This window comes from Lampris incognitus, chromosome 20 (genome assembly GCF_029633865.1).
Source record: "Lampris incognitus isolate fLamInc1 chromosome 20, fLamInc1.hap2, whole genome shotgun sequence".
In the NCBI taxonomy this organism is placed as follows: Eukaryota; Metazoa; Chordata; class Actinopteri; order Lampriformes; family Lampridae; genus Lampris; species Lampris incognitus.
The window spans coordinates 964,274-989,542 of record NC_079230.1 but is presented as its reverse complement, the minus strand read 5'-3'; the positions used below and the strand labels follow the sequence as shown (position 1 = coordinate 989,542).

Here is a 25,269-nt window from a genome sequence, read left to right as displayed (position 1 = left end):
ATATGTAGAAAGGATAACCATGGTAAGAAGTAGAAAGACTGTTGATATGTAGGAAGGATAACCATGGTAAGAAGTAGAAAGACTGTTGATATGTAAGAAGGATAACCATGGTAAGAGGTAGAAAGACTTGATATGTAGGAAGGCTAACCATGGTAAGAAGTAGAAAGACTGTTGATATGTAGGAAGAATAACCATGGTAAGAAGCGGAAAGACTTGATATGTAGGAAGGATAACCATGGTAAGAAGTAGAAAGACTTGATATGTAGGAAGGCTAACCATGGTAAGTAGAAAGTTGATATGTAGGAAAGATAACCATGGTAAGAAGTAGAAAGACTTGATATGAAGGAAGGATAACCATGGTAAGAAGTAGAAAGACTTTTGATATGTAGGAAGGATAACCATGGTAAGAAGTAGAAAGACTTGATATGTAGGAAGGCTAACCATGGTAAGTAGAAAGTTGATATGCAGGAAGGATAACCATGGTAAGAAGTAGAAAGACTTTGATTTGTAGGAAGGATAACCATGGTAAGAAGTAGACAGACTGTTGATAAGTAGGAAGGATAACCATGGTAAGAAGCAGAAAGACTGTTGGTATGTAGGAAGGATAACCATGGTAAGAAGTAGAAAGACTGTTGATATGTAGGAGGGATAACCATGGTAAGAAGTAGAAAGACTGTTGATATGTAGGAGGGATAACCATGGTAAGAAGTAGAAAGACTGTTGATATGTAAGAAGGATAACCATGGTAAGAAGTAGAAAGACTGTGGATATGTAAGAAGGATAACCATGGTAAGAAGTAGAAAGACTGTTGATATGTAGAAAGGGTAACCATGGTAAGAAGTAGAAAGACTGTTGATATGTAGGAAGAATAACCATGGTAAGAAGTAGAAAAACTGTTGATATGTAGGAAGGATAACCATGGTAAGAAGTAGAAAGACTGTTGATATGTAGGAAGGGTAACCATGGTAAGAAGTAGAAAGACTTTTGATATGTAGGAAGGATAACCATGGTAAAAAGTAGAAAGACTTTTGATATGTAGGAAGGATAACCATGATAAGAAGCAGAAAGACTTGATATGTAGGAAGGATAACCATGGTAAGAAGTAGAAAGACTGTTGATATGTAGGAAGAATAACCATGGTAAGAAGCGGAAAGACTGTTGATATGTAGAAAGGATAACCATGGTAAGAAGTAGAAAGACTGTTGATATGTAGGAAGGATAACCATGGTAAGAAGTAGAAAGACTGCTGATATGTAGGAAGAATAACCATGGTAAGAAGTAGAAAGACTGTTGATATGTAGGAAGGATAATCATGGTAAGAAGTAGAAAGACTGTTGATATGTAGGAAGGATAACCATGGTAAGAAGTAGAAAGACTTTTGATATGTAGGAAGGATAACCATGGTAAAAAGTAGAAAGACTTTTGATATGTAGGAAGGATAACCATGATAAGAAGCAGAAGGACTTGATATGTAGGAAGGATAACCATGGTAAGAAGTAGAAAGACTGTTGATATGTAAGAAGGATAACCATGGTAAGAAGTAGAAAGACTTGATATGTAGGAAGGCTAACCATGGTAAGTAGAAAGTTGATATGTAGAAAGGATAACCATGGTAAGAAGTAGAAAGACTGTTGATATGTAGGAAGAATAACCATGGTAAGAAGTAGAAAGACTGTTGATATGTAGAAAGGATAACCATGGTAAGAAGTAGAAAGACTGTTGATATGTAGGAAGGATAACCATGGTAAGAAGTAGAAAGACTGTTGATATGTAGGAAGAATAACCATGGTAAGAAGTAGAAAGACTGTTGATATGTAGGAAGGATAACCATGGTAAGAAGTAGAAAGACTGTTGATATGTAGGAAGGATAACCATGGTAAGAAGTAGAAAGACTTGATATGTAGGAAGGCTAACCATGGTAAGTAGAAAGTTGATATGTAGGAAGGATAACCATGGTAAGAAGTAGAAAGACTGTTGATATGTAGGAAGAATAACCATGGTAAGAAGTAGAAAGACTGTTGATATGTAGAAAGGATAACCATGGTAAGAAGTAGAAAGACTGTTGATATGTAGGAAGGATAACCATGGTAAGAAGTAGAAAGACTGTTGATATGTAGGAAGAATAACCATGGTAAGAAGTAGAAAGACTGTTGATATGTAGGAAGGATAACCATGGTAAGAAGTAGAAAGACTGTTGATATGTAGGAAGGATAACCATGGTAAGAAGTAGAAAGACTTTTGATATGTAGGAAGGATAACCATGGTAAGAAGTAGAAAGACTTTTGATATGTAGGAAGGATAACCATGGTAAAAAGTAGAAAGACTTTTGATATGTAGGAAGGATAACCATGATAAGAAGCAGAAACACTTGATATGTAGGAAGGATAACCGTGGTAAGAAGTAGAAAGACTGTTGATATGTAGGAAGAATAACCATGGTAAGAAGCGGAAAGACTGTTGATATGTAGAAAGGATAACCATGGTAAGAAGTAGAAAGACTGTTGATATGTAGGAAGGATAACCATGGTAGGAAGTAGAAAGACTTGATAAGTAGGAAGGATAACCATGGTAAGAAGTAGAAAGACTGTTGATATGGAGGAAGAATAACCATGGTAAGAAGTAGAAAGACTGTTGATATATAGGAAGGATAACCATGGTAAGAAGCGGAAAGACTTGATATGTAGGAAGGATAACCATGGTAAGAAGTAGAAAGACTTGATATGTAGGAAGGATAACCATGGTAAGTAGAAAGTTGATATGTAGGAAAGATAACCATGGTAAGAAGTAGAAAGACGATATGAAGGAAGGATAACCATGGTAAGAAGTAGAAAGACTTTTGATATATAGGAAGGATAACCATGGTAAGAAGTAGAAAGACTTGATATGTAGGAAGGCTAACCATGATAAGAAGCAGAAGGACTTGATATGTAGGAAGGATAACCATGGTAAAAAGTAGAAAGACTTTTGATATGTAGGAAGGATAACCATGATAAGAAGCAGAAAGACTTGATATGTAGGAAGGATAACCGTGGTAAGAAGTAGAAAGACTGTTGATATGTAGGAAGAATAACCATGGTAAGAAGTAGAAAGACTGTTGATATGTAGGAAGGATAACCATGGTAAGAAGTAGAAAGACTGTTGATATGTAGGAAGGATAACCATGGTAAGAAGTAGAAAGACTTTTGATATGTAGGAAGGATAACCATGGTAAACAGTAGAAAGACTTTTGATATGTAGGAAGGATAACCATGATAAGAAGCAGAAGGACTTGATATGTAGGAAGGATAACCATGGTAAGAAGTAGAAAGACTGTTGATATGTAAGAAGGATAACCATGGTAAGAAGTAGAAAGACTTGATATGTAGGAAGGCTAACCATGGTAAGTAGAAAGTTGATATGTAGAAAGGATAACCATGGTAAGAAGTAGAAAGACTGTTGATATGTAGGAAGGATAACCATGGTAAGAAGTAGAAAGACTGTTGATATGTAGAAAGGATAACCATGGTAAGAAGTAGAAAGACTGTTGATATGTAGGAAGGATAACCATGGTAAGAAGTAGAAAGACTGTTGATATGTAGGAAGAATAACCATGGTAAGAAGTAGAAAGACTGTTGATATGTAGGAAGGATAACCATGGTAAGAAGTAGAAAGACTGTTGATATGTAGGAAGGATAACCATGGTAAGAAGTAGAAAGACTTTTGATATGTAGGAAGGATAACCATGGTAAAAAGTAGAAATACTTTTGATATGTAGGAAGGATAACCATGATAAGAAGCAGAAGGACTTGATATGTAGGAAGCATAACCATGGTAAGAAGTAGAAAGACTGTTGATATGTAAGAAGGATAACCATGGTAAGAAGTAGAAAGACTTGATATGTAGGAAGGCTAACCATGGTAAGTAGAAAGTTGATATGTAGGAAGGATAACCATGGTAAGAAGTAGAAAGACTGTTGATATGTAGGAAGAATAACCATGGTAAGAAGTAGAAAGACTGTTGATATGTAGAAAGGATAACCATGGTAAGAAGTAGAAAGACTGTTGGTATGTAGCAAGGATAACCATGGTAAGAAGTAGAAAGACTTTTGATATGTAGGAAGGATAACCATGGTAAAAAGTAGAAAGACTTTTGATATGTAGGAAGGATAACCATGATAAGAAGCAGAAGGGCTTGATATGTAGGAAGGATAACCATGGTAAGAAGTGGAAAGACTTGATATGTAGGAAGGATAACCATGGTAAGTAGAAAGTTGATATGTAGGAAGGATAACCATGGTAAGAAGTAGAAAGACTGTTGATATGTAGGAAGGATAACCATGGTAAGAAGTAGAAAGACTGTTGATATGTAGGAAGGATAACCATGGTAAGAAGTAGAAAGACTTGATATGTAGGAAGGATAACCATGGTAAGAAGTAGAAAGACTTGATATGTAGGAAGGATAACCATGGTAAGAAGCAGAAGAGCTTGATATGTAGGAAGGATAACCATGCTAAGAAGTGGAAAGACTTTTGATATGTAGGAAGGATAACCATGATAAGAAGCAGAAGGGCTTGATATGTAGGAAGGATAACCATGCTAAGAAGTGGAAAGACTTGATATGTAGGAAGGCTAACCATGGTAAGAAGTAGAAAGACTGTTGATATGTAGGAAGGATAACCATGGTAAGAAGCGGAAAGACTTGATATGTAGGAAGGATAACCATGGTAAGAAGTAGAAAGACTTTTGATATGTAGGAAGGATAACCATGGTAAGAAGTAGAAAGACTGTTGATATGTAGGAAGAATAACCATGGTAAGAAGTAGAAAGACTGTTGATATGTAGGAAGGATAACCATGGTAAGAAGTAGAAAGACTGTTGATATGTAGGAAGGATAACCATGGTAAGAAGTAGAAAGACTTTTGATATGTAGGAAGGATAACCATGGTAAAAAGTAGAAAGACTTTTGATATGTAGGAAGGATAACCATGATAAGAAGCAGAAGGACTTGATATGTAGGAAGGATAACCATGGTAAGAAGTAGAAAGACTGTTGATATGTAAGAAGGATAACCATGGTAAGAAGTAGAAAGACTTGATATGTAGGAAGGCTAAACATGGTAAGTAGAAAGTTGATATGTAGGAAGGATAACCATGGTAAGAAGTAGAAAGACTGTTGATATGTAGGAAGAATAACCATGGTAAGAAGTAGAAAGACTGTTGATATGTAGAAAGGATAACCATGGTAAGAAGTAGAAAGACTGTTGATATGTAGGAAGGATAACCATGGTAAGAAGTAGAAAGACTTTTGATATGTAGGAAGGATAACCATGATAAGAAGCAGAAGGGCTTGATATGTAGGAAGGATAACCATGCTAAGAAGTGGAAAGACTTGATATGTAGGAATGATAACCATGGTATGAAGTAGAAAGACTTTTGATATGTAGGAAGGATAACCATGGTAAGAAGTAGAAAGACTTTTGATATGTAGGAAGGATAACCATGGTAAGTAGAAAGACTGTTGATATGTAGGAAGAATAACCATGGTAAGAAGTAGAAAGACTGTTGATATGTAGAAAGGATAACCATGGTAAGAAGTAGAAAGACTGTTGATATGTAGGAAGGATAACCATGGTAAGAAGTAGAAAGACTGTTGATATGTAGGAAGGGTAACCATGGTAAGAAGTAGAAAGACTTTTGATATGTAGGAAGGATAACCATGGTAAAAAGTAGAAAGACTTTTGATATGTAGGAAGGATAACCATGATAAGAAGCAGAAGGACTTGATATGTAGGAAGGATAACCATGGTAAGAAGTGGAAAGGCTTGATATGTAGGAAGGATAACCATGGTAAGTAGAAAGTTGATATGTAGGAAGGATAACCATGGTAAGACACTGGCCTGGGGGGATGTACACAAGAGGCGAATCCATGAGCTAAATTTGTTCCCAAAGCCGAACTTCTCAAGAACAGTGAACAGGTAATCCCACTCAACTCGATCAAACGCCTTCTCCGCGTCGAGTGAAATTATTATTTCAGGGGAGTTAGAGACTTGTTTTGAATAAATAATGTTAAATAGCGTTCGAATGTTAAAAATGAGTGCCTGTCCTTAATGAAGCCAGTTTGCTCCTCTGAAATAATGCCTGATAAGACCACCTCGAGACGGTTCGCCAACACCTACCTTCACCAATATCTTTACATCCACATTAAGGAGGCTCAGGGGTTCAAAAGAGCTACACAAAGTGGGGTCTTTCCCCTTCTTAAGAAGTAGCGATATTGACGCTGGTGTTAAGGTGGGCGGCAGCGAGGCACTCTCGAGTGATTCATTATACATAGATAAAAGTAGGGGGGCCAGATTGGCGCGAAATTTCTTAAAGAACTCCGTTGGGAACCCGTTGGGTCCCGGGGCCTTGCCACTCTGCATTGACTGGATAACTTCATCTAGAGTGAGAGGGGAATCTAGGTCGTTCGCAGTCTCAGCATCAACAGAGGGAGTTGCTAGATCGCCCAGAAACTGATTCATATTGGAAGGATCCGGTGGGAATTCAGATTTATACAGGGAGGAATAGAAGGATTTGAAGGTGTCACTGATCCCCGCAGGGTCGGAAATCAGAGTAATGGTTGAGTCTTTAATTTGGGGAATCAGACGAGAAACGGTGCGGCACTTTAACTGGTGAGCCAGCAGACGGCTTGCCCTATTACCATGTTCATAATAGGTGCCGCGTGAGTGCAGTAGTAAGCGTTCTGCCTCGTCAGTGGTCAAAAGATTAAATTCAGATTGTAGGTTTAGGCGCTGATTGTATTGTTCAGGGGATGGTGTGGAGGCGTATTGGCGGTCCAAAATCAAGGACAGCTTTAGAGAGACTATCCTGTTCAGCTTTTCGAGTTTTGTATAGGTGCGAGGAATAAGAAATAATTTGCCCTCTAAGGTATGCCTTAAGTGTCTCCCATAGGAGAGTGGGAGGTCGGGTCCGTCTGATTTAGGGAGAGGGAGACATCAATGGAGCTTGAGACATATGTGCAAAAAGCTGCATGGGATAGGAGAACGGAGTTGAGTCTCCAGTGGGGCGAGGTTCGAGTCTGCGCGGACAGGGCGATGTCGAGGGTGACAGGACAATGGTCTGAGATTACAATGGGTAAGTAATCGGAGGAGGTGACTTTTGGTAATAATGAGCAGTCGACGAAAAAATGATCAATGCGGGAATAAGAGTGGTGTACATGTGAGAAGAAAGAGTACTCCCTTGCCGGGGGTTCTGAAATCTCCAGGGGTCAGCGCACCCAGTCTGAGCCATAAAATCAGAAAATGTCTTAGGCATAGCAGAGGGAGGAGCGGGGTTGAGGGTGGAGCGGTCCAGGGCTGGGTTAATGACACAATTCAAATCACCGCCGATTATCAGAAGATGGGAGTTTAAATTTGGAATTTTACCCAGCAATCCCTTTGCAAACCCTACATCATCAATATTAGGGGCGTATACATTCACTAGCACCACAGGAGTGTGCTAAAGTTTACCAGTTATGATTAAGTCCCTCCCATTCTTGTCTGAAATAACCTTGGTAGTAGAAAACTGGATCGTTTTACTAATCAATATGGCAACACCCCTGGCTTTGTTGTTAAAGTCTGAGTGAAAGATCTGATGAAACCCACGGTGCCGTAGTCTAGTTTGGTCTTTAATGCGTAAATGTGATTCCTGTAGGAAAACCACGTCTGCTTTTAGTTTTTTTCACGTGGGAAAAGACCCTAGACCTCTTTACAGGATTGTTCAACCCCTTGACATTCCACGACAAGAACTTCACCGAGTCAGGGCTCCCCATTCCTAGGTTGTCACTACTAGCATTGCCAGCCATCTAAGCTGTTGGGAGAAAAGAAAAAAAAGGGAGAAAGCAGACCAAGCACCCGTGCAAAGAAAGGAAGAAGAAAAAAAAGGGAACCCCCGAACCCAAAGTCTCCCCCTCTTCTAGGGGAGATAGCAGATCAAAGCACACACATGACATTCGACTGTGGGACGGACCCCCTGTGTGATGAACCGCACAAGACTCCCTATACATTACTCACCCCTACCAACCCCCAACCCCACATATAAATTCACACATGTATTTTTGCCCTGAAACTGAGAACGAAGCGCCATTTTAAAAACAAAAACTGCTCACACTGTCGTCAGCTATGGTAGCAAACGTTATAATACCATCAAGTTAATGTTGCCTCGTACCGGTGTGTGATTCAATTGTTTGAGGTTAAGGTTGCTACGTCACCGGTTGCGATGTCAGCTAACCCGGTGAACCGGAAGTACCGCCATATTCGGTAGACTACGCACGAAAGCCAACCAGCCATCAAGGGTCCGGAATTATGCCTGGTTTATAGTGTATCGCACCGAATAACAACTTTAAACATGTTAATATTGTTAGCTAGCGCAACAAGCGGCTCAAATTGATAAGGGACAGTAAAGCTAAGCTAGCTACGTTACCGGGTGCGTAATGGCGACCCGGAAGTGTTACGAACTTAAAGACGCTCTGGGGCGAAGCTATGGTATACTAGCGAGTTAACGAAAGCTGTTGGCCGAGCGTCCGAACGGCGAACTTACCGACACGGTGGCCAGCGATAGCAGGTCCAGACCCCAACCGTATTTATAATGTTTCACAACAGGCAACAGGTCCTAGACATCAAATAGACAGTGTTGTGCTGCCAGCTAGCACACCACACCACGCAGTCAACAAAGGCGATTTGGCGTGTTAGCCCACCGGGGCCAGGGGAGATTACTAGCACAGGGAGGTCATACAAGCATGGCAGTGCATTTTGGTAATATCCCCATCAGTCCCCCAAGTTAGGATGGCCAAAAACGGTCTTTAAGGCGCAGTGGACTGTCGAAACACAAAACAACACGGCATGTCCACTTAACCCAGTACCAGCTAGCTGTATAGCTTAGGGAGAATGGGCTAGCTAGTATATGTCCGTAAATGAAAAGACTTTCTCAGAACGCCACTATTACTGAGAAAAAAGCATGTTTTCCCACCCCGTCCGGAATTAGCTAGCTAGCCGACCGATGCGATAGCCAGCCAACATAGCATGCCCGCTGCGGGCGAGCAGACATCAGTTCCCCGACCCGTCCGGCGGCGCTGCACGGCGAAGCCTGTGGGATGTTGCGAAGTCGTTAGCTTCTCGAACAGAGGAGAGCCTCCGGCGGGCTCCATCTAGGGCGGTGACTAGTAGCCTGGCCGGGAGCAGGAGAGGAGGCCTGAGGCCTAGTTTATACAGCTTAGCCATGACGTCCTTATAAGCGGCCCGTTGTTCCAGGACGTCGGGAGAAAAGTCCTCGTACAGATAGAGGGATGTTGTGGCCGCGGTCTTGCAACGACCCCCTGCGCCTCGCGGATCACGAGCAACTTCACCTGGAAACAGTGAAAACGGATCACGGCCGCCCTCGGCCTTTGATCCGGCGCTGGTTTAGCAGTGAATGAACGGTGAGCGCGATCCAGTTCGGGTGGAGACTCCAGCAACTCCGAGCCCAGGACTTCAACTAGCAGGTCGGAGAAAAGGGACGTTGGACGGGGGCCCTCGACTGACTCAGGTAGGCCGATAATTCTGATGTTATTTCTGCGGCGGCGACCCTCCAGGTCCGCAGCCTTAGCCCTTAGCTCCGCGAAGACGTCGTGAGAGCTTGAATGCGCTGGCTAGTCGTCTCGGCATGGGGTCGAGAGACGGCAGCCTCTGCCCAGGGTCCGATACAGCGACCGGGATGTTGTCCAACTTGGTGTCCAGGCTTCCAATGGCCTGTCAGAGCTCTGAGCTCTGAGTTGTGAGGTCGGCCTTGAGCTCGCCTAGCATGCTAGCTGTGGTAGAGAGGTCGGCGGGTGCCTCGTGTTTCCTAGCCTCGTCCTGTCCCGCCGCATGTCTCCGGTCTTACCGGCAGTGGACATATGATCAAAAAAGAATGGAACTGTGTTTAAAAATCACAAATCTACTCCCGTATTTTCACAATGTGTGTCTGGTGTGTGGTATGTGTCTGTGTGAGAGTCTATAAACGGCCAAACTAAAGCACTTGGGGCCTTGATTCTTTTTGGAGGTTATTAAGGATGATCAGGGGCACCTATAAAAAATAGCAGAAAATTAAAAATGCATAATATGCGGAATATGCATAAAATATGCGGAATTAATTTGGTCATTTTAGAATGTTCTGGAGGCATAAACAATGCTTCAACAAGAACTTTCCATGTTCCTAACTCCCTTCATGGCAAATTCAGGCCCATTTTAATCAACTCCCATATTTTCGTAATGTGTGTGTGTGTGGTGTTAGTGTAGTGTGTGTGTGTTAGTTAGTGTAGATAGCGGGACCGAAAACTAAAGCATTTATGATCCTAATTCTTTTTGGAGGTGGTAGGTATTGTCTCAGAGAGTAAGAGGAAAATCCCAGAAAATTGAAATTATGCATAATTATGCAAAATATGCATTTTTCTAAAAATGGCTAAAAACCACTTTTTCTCGGCATTTCAGATGATTCTGAGCATATTTGATTGTTTCACCTGTACATAAAAAAATGTTTCTGGGACTTAGAAATGTTTTGGCATTATGCAAAATATATGCATTCTTGCAAAAATGCACTTATGATCCTAATTTTTTTCGGAGGTGGTAGGTATTGTTCCAGAGAGGATCAGAAAAATAGCAGAAAATTAAAATAATTATAATAATTATGCATAATTATGCAAAATATGCATTTTATAAAAATGGCTAAAAACCACTTTTCTCGGCATTTCAGATGATTCTGAGCATTTGGAGGAAGGGAGCTGGAGTGGGGGGGTTTAGGGGCAGGGGGAAGGCGGTTAGCTAGCAGGATGAAGAGGAGGGAGATTTAGACGGGTGGATAACCAAACCGCTACATTGTAGCGGGGTTCTTCTAGTAATAAAAGTATTACTGAAAAGTGGTGGGAGGTTGGGACGACACGTCTAGTCCATCGGAGTGTTCCACCGGAAGTGGAATGAAGGCGATTTTGCAAATCTCAAGCCATTCCACAGCAGCAACTCCAAACCATGATTGTAGCCCACAGTATGGGTTTAGTCCTGCGGAGTGCTTCATTTTGTTTCCTGTTGGCTGCAGGCAATGGGAGCCATTTCATTTTTCTGTAGGCCTTTGTTTACCACTGTCATCCTAAAACAGACTGATTAAAGCACTAAAGCCTCGTACTTCTTGACCTTTTAAGATTTGCAAGTAAGCCTACTTACTGATTTATGTTTTTATATTTGTTCTTTATTTGCTTCCTAGACCGCTGCCGGGGTTGCAGCTGAAAGAAAAAGGCTAAAGTTGTCTTACTTGCCATAAGAATACAGCTAAGCAATACATTAATGCAATGAATACACAATTGATTTATAGTCAGATGTACTCGTGCCTGAATGACGGGGCGGTGATGATGAGTCGTTTAGCTTATGCATCCACACAGTCGGCTATTCTTTGTCAGCATTCCTTCCTGCCTCCTGCAGCTGCCAGTGTGTTGCTTTTAGCCTGGATTATATTTTTAAATTCGTCATATTTGTTTAATAGAGTTAGCTCATCCTGTGTAAAATATGCGGCTCTGGTAGACTTGTCCATGTTTGCCATTGGTCCTATGGTGCAAACACTGCCCCTTTTAAGTGAACACGTCCATAACCAGGTTGGGAAAACCCCTGTTGACTTAACAAGTTCATATCCAGAGTGGTGACGCTGCTTATGCGTGACTGTTAGGCTTAGTGACACCGCCTAACGAAAACATATCCTGGGTATGTTGAACTTGCTTCATCTTATGGGCCTTGGGTCTGTCCTGTCTTGTCCTGCAGGAGGTGCTCTGGCTGAAGGAGGTGTTCAGTTTGGTCAGGGATCAGCTGTGTCCGGTGCTGTCTGAGCTGTATGGAGTGAACACCGACTCTGCAGCCGCCGCCATTACAGAGATAGGGAACCCAGCACCTCAGCTGCACACCGGTATGATTTTATCTGTCCAATGAGTCTGAGAAGAACTAAACATGTAATGTGTAGTATCTGTAATTTGTACACTGTCCACTAGAGGGCAGTTCTTCTTCTCTCTTACTCTGTTCTTCATGGATAGAATGGACAAATGGATGGATAGATAGATAGCAAGATAGAGAAATGGATGGATGGATAGTCAGATAGAAAAATAGATAGATAGATGGATGGATGGATAGATAGATAGCCAGATAGAGAAATAGATAGATGGATACATAGATAGCCAGATAGAGAAATAGATGGATGGATGGATGGATGGATAGATAGATAGCAAGATAGAGAAATAGATGGATGGATGGATAGCCAGATAGAGAAATAGATGGATGGATGGATAGATAGATAGATAGATAGATAGATAGATAGATAGATAGATAGATAGATAGATAGATAGATAGATAGATAGATAGATAGATAGCAAGATAGAGAAATAGATAGATAGATGGCTAGATAGATAGATAGTAAGATAGAGAAATAGATGGATGGATGGATAGATAGCCAGATAGAGATATAGATAGATGGGTGGATGGATGGATGGATGGATAGATAGCAAGATAGAGAACTAGATAGATAGATAGATAGATAGATAGATAGATAGATAGATAGATAGATAGATAGATAGATAGATAGATAGAGAAATAGAGAAATAGATGGATGGATGGATAGATAGCAAGATAGAGAAATATATGGATGGATGGATAGCAAGATAGAGAAATAGATGGATGATGGATGGATCGATAGATAGCCAGATAGAAAAATAGATGGATGATGGATGGATAGATAGATAGCCAGATAGAGAAATAGATGGCTGGATGAATGCATAGATAGATAGCTAGATAGAGAAATAGATGGATGGATGGATAGATAGATATCCAGATAGAGAAATAGATAGATGGATGGATGGATGGATGGATAGAGAAATAGATGGATGGATGGATAGATAGATAGCCAGATAGAGAAATAGATGGATGATGGATAGATAGATAGATAGCAAGTTAGAGAAATAGATGGATGGATGGATGGAAAGCCAGATAGAAAAATAGATAGATGGATGGATGGATCGATAGATAGATAGCAAGACAGGGAAATAGATGGGTGGATGGGATGGATAGATAGCCAGATAGAGAAATAGGTGGATGGATGGATGGATTGATAGATAGCAAGACAGAGAAATAGATGGATGGATGGATGGATAGATAGCCAGATAGAGAAATATATAGTTGGGTGGATAGATAGCCAGATAGAGAAATAGGTGGATGGATGGATGGATTGATAGATAGCAAGACAGAGAAATAGATGGATGGATGGATGGATAGATAGCCAGATAGAGAAATATATAGATGGGTGGATAGATAGCCAGATAGAGAAATAGATGGATGGATGAATGCATAGATAGCCAGATAGAGAAATAGATGGATGATGGATGGATAGATAAATAGCAAGTTAGAGAAATAGATGGATGGATGGATGGAAAGCCAGATAGAGAAATAGATAGATAGATGGATGGAAAGCCGGATAGAGAAATAGATAGATAGATGGATGGATGGATAGATAGATAGCAAGACAGAGAAATAGATGGCTGGATGGATGGATAGATAGAGAAATAGGTGGATAGATGGATGGATAGATAGATAGCAAGACAGAGAAATAGATGGATGGAGGGACAGGCTGACAGTCATATGGACTGATGGATGGTTAGAGAAACAGTAGGACAGGCAGATGAACAGACAGCTGGTACATGTCAAATAGAGGCAGTTGATAGAAGACAGCACTCTAATGTGATGTGTTGTGTTGTGTTGTGTTGTGTGTGCAGATGGACTTGAGCTGTCCAGAGTGAGTCCGGTCACACTCAGTGTGTGTGTGGTGAGAAGAATAGAAGAGGCCATGGGAGCGAGTGCCACACACACCCTGCCTCTCAGCTACAGGTAGGACTCACACCTGGCGTAGCTGTCTGCCTGGTTCAAACGGTGAAGGAGGATGGCTTGTTTACTGTTTTACTCACTTTTGTTGTTTTGCTTGTCCTTTTCTTTGTCTTGGCGTTTGACCTCTTTCTTTTCTGCCCTTGGTTAAAAGGCTGGTGTCTGTCTCTGAGCTGATTGACAGGCAGCATGTAGCCTGCGTTAGCAACCTTTCGTGGAGCACCAATCAGCACAAAGCATGGGCAAGAGAGGCGGAGCAAATCCTGCCCAATCACAAGGCCCTGCCTCGAGTAAACCTGCTGCTCATTGGTTGTCTGAAAGTAGGCCCCGCTGGAGAGTGGCTGTTGACAGATGCTAGTGGGCGTGTGACCTGTGAGGTAAGTGTTGGTCTACACACACAAACACACACACACACACACACCCACACCCACACACACACCCTGCTTTCAAGTGCATGTCGGCTTGATCGGATGATCGTTTTCTCCGAGTGCGGAAGTCGTTCATGCGACTTGCATGCATTCAATTCATTTTTGTTCGGAACCTGGGAAGAATGAAACGCTGCTGTTTGTGGCTTCTGCTAGCGTACAGCAAACAGTTTTTTGTTGAGTCAGTACTTTATTTTCTTTCAATCAACCCCCCCCCCCCCATCTCTCTTGGAGTGCAGCGGAAGTGCGAGTGAGGACGGAGTAGCAGCGTGTTGCTTCGGTATAAACAAGTTTCTAAAACGATTTTTTTTCCTATCCGTCTTGTCCTTTTTCATGTGCTTTTTTGTTGTCTTTTAGTTAGTTTTTTTCGGTGACAGGTCTGAGTGGAGTTGTTTTTTTTCGGTAGCTACTAGGGTTGCCAACTCCTTGAAATGGAAATAAGGAACAGGGGACAGGGACGGGGGTTGGATGGATGGGGCAGCGCGAGCATAACAAATATAATGTGCCTTACACTATATATACACACACACACACACACACACACACACACACACACACACACATCTACTACTACTACTTTTGGCTCCTGCCGTTAGGGGGCGCCACAGCGGATCATCCGTTTCCATCTCTTCCTGTCTTCTGCGTCTTCCTCTGTCACACCAGCCACCTGCATGTCCTATCTCACCACATCCATAAACCTCCTCTTTGGCCTTCCTCTTCTCCTCTTCCCTGGCAGCTCCATATTCAGCATCCTTCTCCCAATATACCCAGCATCTCTCCTCCACACATGTCCACACCATCTCAATCTTGCCTCTCTTGCTTTGTCTCCAAACTGTCCAACCTGAGCGGTCCCTCTAATATAATCGTTCCTAATCCTGTCCTTCTTCGTTACTCCCAGTGAAAATCTTATCATCTTCATCTCTGCCACCTCCAGCTCCACCTCCTGTCTTTTCATCAGTGCCACTGTCTCCAAACCATACAACATAGCTGGTCTCACTACCGTCTTGTAAACCTTCCCTTTAACTCTTGCTGGTACCCTTCTGTCGCAAATCACTCTTGACACTCTTCTCCACCCACTCCACCCTGCCTGCACTCTCTTCTTCACCTCTCTCCTGCACTCCCCGTTACTTTGGACAGTTGACCCCAAGTATTTAAACTCATATGCCTTCATCACCTCCACTCCTTGCATCCTGACCATTCCACTGTCCTCCCTCTCATTCACGCATAGTTATTCCGTCTTGCTCCTACTGACTTTCATTCCTCTTCTCTCCAGTGCATACCTCCACCTCTCCAGGCTCTCCTCAACCTGCACCCTACTCTCACTACACATCACAATGTCATCCGCGAACATCATCGTCCATGGAGACTCCTGCCTGATCTTGTCCGTCAACCTGTCCATCACCATTGCAAACAAGAAAGGGCTCAGAGCCGATCCTTGATGTAATCCCACCTCCACCTCGAGCCCATCTGTAATTCCAACCACACACCTCACCATTGTCACACTTCCCTCATACATATCCTGCACCACTCCTACATACTTCTCTGCAACTCCTGACTTCCTCATACAATACCACACCTCCTCTCTCGGCACCCTGTCATATGCTTTCTCTAAATCTACAAAGACACAATGCAACTCCTTCTGGCCTTCTCTATACTTCTCAATCAACATTCTCAAAACAAACATCACATCTGTGGTGCTCTTTCATGGCATGAACCCATACTGCTGCTCGCTGATCGTCACCTCTCCTCTTAACCTAGCTTCTATTACTCTTTCCCAAATCTTCATGCTGTGGCTGATCAACTTTATACCTCTGTAGTTGTTACAGTTCTGCACATCACCCTTGTTCTTGAAAATCGGTACCAGTATGCTTCTTCTCCACTCCTCAGGCATCCTCTCACTTTCCAGGATTGTGTTAAACAATCTAGTTAAAAATTCCACTGCCATCTCTCCTAAACATCTCCATGCCTCCACAGGTATGTCATCAGGACCAACTGCCTTTCCACTCTTCATCCTCTTCATAGCTGCCCTCACTTCCCCCTTGTTAATCCACCACACTTCCTGATTCACTATCCCTACATCATCCAACCTTCTCCCTCTCTCATTTTCTTCATTCATCAGCCCCTCAAAGTACTCCTTCCACCTTCAGCACATTCTCCTCCCTTGTCAGCACATTTCCATCTCTATCCTTGATCGCCCTAACTTGCTGTACATCCTTCGCAGCTCGGTCCCTCTGTCTAGCCAATCGGTACAAGTCCTTTTCTCCTTCCTTAGTGTCTAACCTGTCATACAACTCACCATACGCCTTTTCCTTTGCCTTTGCCACCTCTCTCTTTGCTTTACGCTGCATCTCCTTGTACTCCTGTCTACTTTCTTCATCTCTCTGACTATCCCACTTCTTCTTTGCCAACCTTTTCCTCTGTATACTTTGCTGTACTTCCTCATTCCACCACCAAGTCTCCTTGTCTTCCTTCCTCTGTCCTGATGACACACCAAGTACCTTCCTAGCTGTCTCCCTCACTATTTCTGCAGTGGTTTTCCAGCCATCTGGCAACTCTTCACTACCACCCAGTGCCTGTCTTAACTCCTGCCTGAACTCCACACAACAGTCTTCCTTCTTCAACTTCCACCATTTGATCTTCGGCTGTGTCTTCACTCGCTTCCTCTTCTTGGTCTCCAAAGTCACCCTACAGACCACCATCCGATGCTGCCTAGCTACGCTCTCCCCTGTCACCACCTTGCAGTCTCCAATCCCTTTTAGATGGCGCCTTCTACATAAGATATAGTCCACCTGTGTGCACTTTCCTCCACTCTTGTACGTCACCCTGTGTTCCTCCCTCTTCTTGAAATATGTATTCACCACAGCCATTTCCATCCTTTTCGCAAAATCGACCACCATCTGTCCTTCCATATTTCTCTCCTTGACTCCGTACCTTCCCATCACCTCCTCATCACCTCTGTTCCCTTCACCAACATGTCCATTGAAGTCCGTTCCAATCACCACTCTCTCCTCCTTGGGTACCCTCTCTACCACATCATCCAACTCACTCCAGAATTCTTCTTTTTTGTCCATCTCACACCCAACTTGCGGGGCATATGCGCTGATAACATTCAGCAATACACCTTCAATTTCCAGCTTCATACTCATCACTCTGTCTGACACTCTCTTCACCTCCAGCACACTCTTGACATACTCTTCTTTCAGAATTACCCCTACCCCATTACTCCTCCCATTCACACCATGGTAGAAGAGTTTGAACCCCCCTCCGATACTCCTGGCCTTACTCCCCTTCCACCTAGTCTCTTGCACACACAGGATGCCTACCTTTCTTCTTTCCATCATGTCAGCCAGCTCTCTCCCTTTACCAGTCATAGTGCCAACATTCTCACCTCCACACGCCTACCCTTCCTCCTCTCTAGCTGCCTCTGGACATACCTTCCCCCTCTCCTCCTTCGCCCAACAGTAGCATAGTTTCCACCGGCACCCTGCTGGTTAACAGTACCGGTGGCGGTCGTTGGTAACCCGGGCCTCGACCGATCCGGTATGGAAACCTTATTTATGATCCGCATATTTGATTTTGCAAAGATTTTACGGCGGATGCCCTACCTGATGCAACCCTCCCCATTTGTCCGAGCTTGGGACCGGCACTAAGAATGCACTGGCTTGTGCGTCCTCAGTGGCTGGGTTCACACACTCATCTATATATATATATATATATATATATATATATATATATATATATATATATATATATATATATATATATATATAATATATAATAAGGAACGATTCCTTATTTTAAGGAACGTTGGCAACCCTAGGTGCTACCGCCCTCAGCGGGGCAATATGGCCGCTGTGGGTGATGGATGGACAGCATTTGTTTGAAAAGTTGGCACACGATTAAAGTTGCTTTGGTGGTCAAATGTGCGGTGGAGGTGTTCTGCCTCACGGTAGGCGAGCATGTGGGATATGGAAGCATCAAATCAGCATCCAGGATGAACAGTGCTGTGGTCATGTTTATCGATAGTGGTGATAAAGCCAACCAGGAGGTGGACAGCGGTGTGGTGATGAAGGACACGTTGACTCCTGTTCTGCCGCTGGTTCATCCTGCCACGAGACTCACCATTTCTAATGCTCCCCCGTTCATGAGACATGCTGCTTTAGAGGAGGAGCTTACAAGATACGGACAGTTAGTGTCCCCGATAAAGATGGTCTCTTCGGGTTGCAAGTCTCCTCACTTGAGATCGTTGTGTCCCATAGGAGACAAGGCTGCATGATTCTGAGAGACAATGCGGAGGATTTGGATCTGAAGCTTAAGTTCAGGATCGACGGTTTTGACTACATTGTGTTCATTACATCCGGCATGATGAAATGTTTTGGCTGTGGGTCTGAGGGGCATTTAATAAGGTCTTGTCCCGAGAGGAGTGAGGGTAGGTCTGATCGTCAAGGGCCGCCTTCGTCTCCCGATGCCGCCACGAGCGGCGCATCTCCGGCTGGAGATGACGCTGCCGAGTCAGCACAGGACAGACAGGTGGCCAGGGAGCAAGGGGCAGGAGAAACAGACCAGGCGGTGAAACAGAAAGAGACCGAGGCTGGAGAACACAAGGAAACCGGACAGACTGAGCAGGCAGGAGAGGGAGGTGGGCAGTTGAGCAGGTTAAAAAAGGCGACCACGATGAGAAGGTGACAGAACGTGAACAGGTGGAAGCTGATGGGAATGAAACAGTGAGAACAGGGAGTGTAGCAAATTGGCTGGGCGAGATATGAATTGTGGTTGGAAGAAGTAAATACAGCAGACTGCTGTTAGAGTGGCAGAGTCTGTACTTGAGGAAAAGAAAGAGATGCTATTGGATGATGAAATAAAATTAAAAAAGTCTATTAAAAGGAATCTCACAGAGGGTAGACAGGAATATACAAAAGCAAATAGGGTTTCAAAAAGTAAGAAGCCATCTTCCTCTTCATCTGAGGAGGACACTGAAGAAAGTGGCTGTGAGTTAGTTTCCACCTCTCGTGTTCACACGGGTGGACACAAAAGGGAGCTATGCTTTCCTGAAAATCAAGAAGTTTTTACAGGTCACCAAGGGTTTGAGGGTGGTCAAGGTGGAAAATTACTTTCCAGACTTGCAGCTTTTTATGAAAACACAGGAGATTTGGAAGTAAACACATTTACTGACCAGGAAATCTTCAGACTGAAAAAACTTGTACAGAAAGTGAAACTGCAACTCCTTGACGATGCTTAAGACGAATTTGGTCAAAAGTGTGTTGCACTGGGCCATCTCCCTCTTACTGCTGCTGGAGGAGCCACTGATTCATGGAGCCAGGCTGGATGTCCACGACTGGTGCTCTCCAGGACTTTCCCAGAAACTGGTTTCCACCATGAACATCACCCTACAGAGCAGAGCTTCTGCACAGAACTGGCCTTTTTTTCCAGAACTGCGGGCGTTATTGTGCATAGTGGGAGTTGATGAAGATCTGTTTTTCTTTTCTTTTTTATTTGTGTAATGAGGGAAAGTCCTGGCTGTATTATTGGCTTTGTTTCATATTTCTTTGGTATGTAAATTGTGTAAACGCAACATTCATTGCACGTTGTGCGTCTTGGGAGAGAGATCCCTCCTCTGTTACTCTCCCTGAGGTTTCTTCCTATTTTTTGTCCCTGTTAAGGGGGTTTTGTAGGGAGTTGTTCCTCATCCGAGACGAGGGTCTAAGGACAGGATGTTGTGTTGCTGCAAACCCCCTGAGGCGAATTTGTGTTTGTAATGTTGGGTATTTTATTTTGAATTTCTGTTTTTGCAAATGCTTGTTTAGATACTCAATGGTCTTTTTTTCCTGACACCTTTTTTGTATGAGCTGGATGATAAAGAGACGGTTGTGTTTGAGTATCAGCTGTTGGACTGTAATGTATTCTGAATAAATGTACCTTTTAAAAATCAAAATATCTCTCTCTCTCTCCATCTCTCTCTCCCACTCTCCCCTCTCTCTCCCTCAGTTCAATTCAATTATGCTTTATTGCCTTGACTGCATTGATTACAATGTTGCCAAAGCAGAACAGGTCAACAGAGAACTGAACACAAAAAAAGGAAAAAGGAATACACAGATCTGGCAGAAACATAGAACAGCACTTGAACAATAACTGACAGTAATTGACAGTGGTTTGGTCATTCACTGACCCTTAGGCTATGGCATTCTGACACACATTGTGCTGCAAGGTGTGACCTTTGACCCTCTTCTAAAATAAGTGGCCATTGTTCTTTCTCATCCAGGAGTAGAACATTTGGAATCTGATTTTCAAATGTCTCCTGGTATTTTTCTCTTATGTTCTGGAATTTCTCATAATTTAGCAGGAAGTGCATCTCTGTCTCCACCTCACCTGCCGTACAGTGACCACATATTCTTTGCTCTTTTGGTAGCCAAGAAGTTTTGTGTATCTGCCCTTTTCAGTGGCTAGACTGTGGTCAGTGAGCCTGTGCGTGGTAAGGATGTGACTCTGCTGACTGTCTCTGACAGTGACTCTCTCTCTGTCTCTCCCACTCACTCACTCTCTCTCCATCTCTTTTGCTCTCTCTGTCTCTGTCTCTCCCTCCCACTCTCTCTGTCCCTCCCACTCTCTCACTCCCACTCTCTCTCTCCACCTCTCTCTCCCTCCCTCTCTGTCTCTCCCCCCACTCTCTCTGTCCCTCCCACTCGCTCTCTCTCCATCTCTCTCTCTCCCACTCTCTCTCTCTCTCTCTCTCTCTCTCTCTCTCTCTCTCTCTCTCTCTCTCTCTCTCTCTCTCTCTCTCTCTCTCTCTCTCTCTCTCTCTCCCACTCTCAATTCAATTCAATTCAATTCCGTTCAATTCAATTCAGTTCAAATGTGCTTTACTGGCATGACAACATTCTCATATTGCCAAAGCATTGATAACATATGATACAAAATACTTAATGTCATAGCAAGCAACACAAAGAAGATAAGACAGTCGAGAACAAACAAACAAACAAACAAACAAACAAACAGACATATATTAATGAAGTGGTTTTAGTCCCTCATTGTCCCTCACTTTGTGGCAGCTGCTACACACTTTGCTGCCACCATGAACATTGGGCTTTCTCACCTAATAAGTAAGGGGTTGCCTGGGCAGAGTCAACACGTATTTGTGTTTGTGTTATTTTTGTGAACTTGGGGTGGTGTTCTTTTCTTATATGTTTGTGTTTGTCACATGTGGTCAAGAAGTGGAGCTGTGTCTCCACCACTCCTTGACCACAGTGAGACACAGCCTGTCTGTCCTCTCTGGGTAGCGGGTTTGTGTGTGTGGGTCTTTCTCCATGGCCAGGCTGTGCTCACGGAGTGTGGACATTGTCAAGGTGTTTCTCGGTGTGTTATCAGTCAGATGGTCACATGTTCTGCCATGCTGTACTGTCTATTTAGAGCCACATTGCACTGGAGTTTACATTGGGTTTTTGTTGTTTCAGTCCAATAGGTTTCATCATTGTGTTTCTGTTGATTGACAGGTTGGTTGGGTGGAATGTGTTGAGGAATGACGTCAATGTCCTGAGGCTGGTTATTATTAGTGGTGTTAGAAGGTCTAGTGTTAGTCTGTGGAGCGTCAGGACTAGTTGGCTGAGGGGACTCTTCTCTATGTTCATCTCTTGGCTTTTGAGGGATTTATAATGACAGGATTTGAGGTCACTCATTTTTAGGTGTTTCCCGAACTGAATGGCTCTTTTTTCAATGTAAATTATTCAATGGTGTTGGCCTAATTCTGCTCTGCATGCATTGTTGGTAGACTTCCTCTGGACCGGAGGATTCTCTTACAAAATTCTGCATGCAGGCTTTCGATTCTTCTGGCTTCTGCTGCTAAGGCTGCCTTCTATCGCTCTAAAATCCTATCCTCTGCCTCTAATCCTAAGGAACTCTTTAAAACCTTCTCTACACTTCTTCAACCGCCACCTCCTCCTCCTACTTCCTCCCTTCTCCCTGATGACTTCGCTAACTTCTTTGACAAGAAGGTAAACAACCTCAGATCCTCTTTTTCTCACCACCCGGTTAGTGCTGCTTGCACTATCCCACCCTCTGCATCCTCCCACACCTCTGCACGTCCCACCCTATTCCACCTCGCTCCCCTCTCCCCTGACGAGGTCCTCAACCTCATCACATCCAGTCGCCCCACCACATGCTCCTTTGACCCAGTCCCCTCCCCTCTTCTTCAGTCTATAGCACCTGAACTCCTTCCCTTTCTAACCCACCTCATCAACACCTCCCTCCAGGCAGAATGCTTTCCATGTGCCTTCAAGAATGCTAGAGTCACCCCCCTTCTCAAGAAACCATCACTTAACCCCTCTGACGTCAAAAACTACAGACCGGTTTCCCTTCTACCCTTTCTATCCAAAATTTTCGAACGTGCTGTCTTTAACTAACTTTCTTTGTACTTCCACCAGAACAACCTCCTGCACCCAAACCAGTCTGGGTTCAGGGTGGGTCACTCGACAGAGATGGCCCTCGTTGCAGTGACAGAATCGCTACACTCTGTGAGAGCAAACTCTCTCTCTCCTCTGTCCTGATACTCCTGGACCTGTCAGCTGCGTTCGACACAGTGAACCACCAGATCCTCCTCTATACCCTCGAGGGGCTGGGTATCACAGGCTCTGCACTCTCAATGTTTGCATCCTACCTGACGGGTCGCTCCTACCAGGTGACATGGAGGGGGTCTGTCGGAGCCTCGCAGACTGACTACAGGCATTCCACAGGGTTCGGTTCTGGGTCCTCTCCTTTTCTCCCTGTACATGACATCCCTGGGTTCTGTTATTCACTCGCATGACTTCTCTTACCATTGTTATGCCGATGACACCCAGCTGATCTTGTCCTTTCCTCCCTCTGACACACAAGTAGAGACATGCGTTGCTGCATACTTGACTGACATCTCGGATTGGATGGCGACACACTGCCTGAAGCTCAATCTGGACAAGACAGCTGATGTTCCTCCCAGGGAAAGGTTGCCTGCACCGAGACGTGGCCATCACCATTGACAACACCGTGGTGACGCCAACTCAGACTGCGAGGAATCTGGGTGTGATCCTGGACGACCAACTGTCGTTTGCTGCAAACATTGCATCGGTTGCTCGCTCCTGCAGATTTCTGCTCTATAACATCAGGAGGATTCGCCCATTCCTCACCGACGAGACGGCATAGGTGCTCATCTAGGCTCTGGTCATCTCCCCGCTGGACTACGGCCACTCCCTACTTGCTGGCGCCCCGGCATCGTCCATCAAACCTCTAGAGCTTGTTCAGAAAGCTGCAGCTCGTCTGGTGTTCAACCGCCCTAAGTTCTCCCACACAACTCCCCTTCTCATGTCCCTACACTGGCTCCCAGTAGCTGCTCGCATCCAGTTTAAGACTCTGGTGCTAGCCTACAGGGAAGTGAAAGGAACAGCTCCTTCCTATCTCCAGGCCATGGTCAAGCCCTACACCCCCACCCGACCACTTCGCTCTGCTGCCTCGGGCCGCCTGGTTGCCCTGTCGCACAGAGGCCCCTGCTGCCGATCGATCCGGTCGCGGCTCTTTTCTGTCCTGGCCCCACAGTGGTGGAATGAACTCCCCACTGATGTCAGGACAGTGGAGTCGCTGCCGATCTTTTGGAGCATGGTTGAAAACTCACCTCTTCAAGAACTACTACCCTGTTACTTGTTCTTAGCACTTATTGTATTCACTAATTTTTTTAAAAAAAAATCTCTTTCTTGCGCTTTTACTTTACCACTGGTTTTGCTCTTAGATGCTTGTTTAGATGCACTTATGACCTCTGATGACTAGTAGTTCTCCTGATTTCCTATGTTAAATGATGCACTTATTGTAAGTCGCTTTGGATAAAAGCGTCAGCTAAATGACTTTAATGTAATCTAATGTAATGTATACCACTTTCCAATAGTTTATAAAATAGGCCCTCATGCCAAAGTGAATCAAAAGCTTTTCTTTCTATGAGCCTTGTGTTCAAAATACTACAAATCACCTCCCCCAGATGACTGTTCACACAAATGCCTCAGTGGTTATTAGGGTGGAGTTTGTCTCCACTCTTGAATATGGGCGTGATTAGTCCTTTATTCCAGATGTCAGAGAAGTGTCCGACACACAAGTTGAACAGTTTTAATATGGCCAGTCTTAATTTGGTGTCTGTGTTTTTTTAACATTTCATTCAGTATTCTGTCTGCTCCGCATGCAGAGCCTGTAACTTTTCATTCAGTTCTTTTTCAGTCATTTGGTAGTCTAATATGTTTTGATATTTTTAATAGCTGATTCTAGGGTAAGCATTTTTTCATATATTTCACTTTGCTCTGGGTTCATTGTTATTTTATTATATAATTTGTTGAAATGGTCTTTCCGTACATCTCCATCTTGGATTGGTATCTCCGCATGGTATTTTTTATGTAGTGCATTTCAGTTGTCCCAGAAGTAATTTGTTTTAATTGATTCTTCATTTGTTTTTAATTGTTTTTGTGTAAGCTGTTCTCTCTTCATTCTGTGTGTTTTTTTGCTGTTTCAATGCTTCACAAGAACCAAGGCGTAAGTGCTGCTTCTCTGGCTGTCTATGTTTCTCATTTGATAATTTTCCGAGGTTTTTCCTCATGTTTTTGCATTCAAAATTAAACCATTTCTCTATGTGTATATTTTAGATTTGGATCTGGAGGTCTTCAAATTGGGTATAGATGCCGGTTGGTCAAATATTTCATTTATATTTTGTACAGCCCGACTTACTCCTTCTTTGTTGTGAAGGTAGGGTTGAACAAGATAACTGTCTATAAGTGATTGAATTTTAGATTCTGGAATTGCCTTCTGATATTCTTCTGTGCTGTTTTGGGCCCATCTGTATTGTTTGTTGATATTGTACAGCTTACTGGGTTTAGTTGTTGTGTTAGATGTTTCTGCCTTTTTAAGATACACAGTAATTTGGCTGTGATCAGACAGAGGTGTTAGTGGCCTGACTGTAAATGCCCTGAAAGAGATTG

General features: G+C 43.4%; 1 protein-coding gene across 2 annotated transcripts in view; it reads left to right on the top strand.

Annotated features, from left to right (window-relative positions):
- The window catches only part of ctc1 (CTS telomere maintenance complex component 1), a 146,919-nt gene that overhangs the window by 23,666 nt on the left and 97,984 nt on the right, over positions 1 to 25,269 (top strand). For both annotated transcript variants that reach the window (XM_056300419.1, XM_056300418.1), the window contains exons 2-4: positions 11,772 to 11,913; positions 13,766 to 13,877; positions 14,026 to 14,248. In XM_056300419.1, the coding sequence (XP_056156394.1) occupies positions 11,772 to 11,913; positions 13,766 to 13,877; positions 14,026 to 14,248 (477 nt within the window). The remainder of the gene's footprint in view (positions 1 to 11,771; positions 11,914 to 13,765; positions 13,878 to 14,025; positions 14,249 to 25,269) is intronic.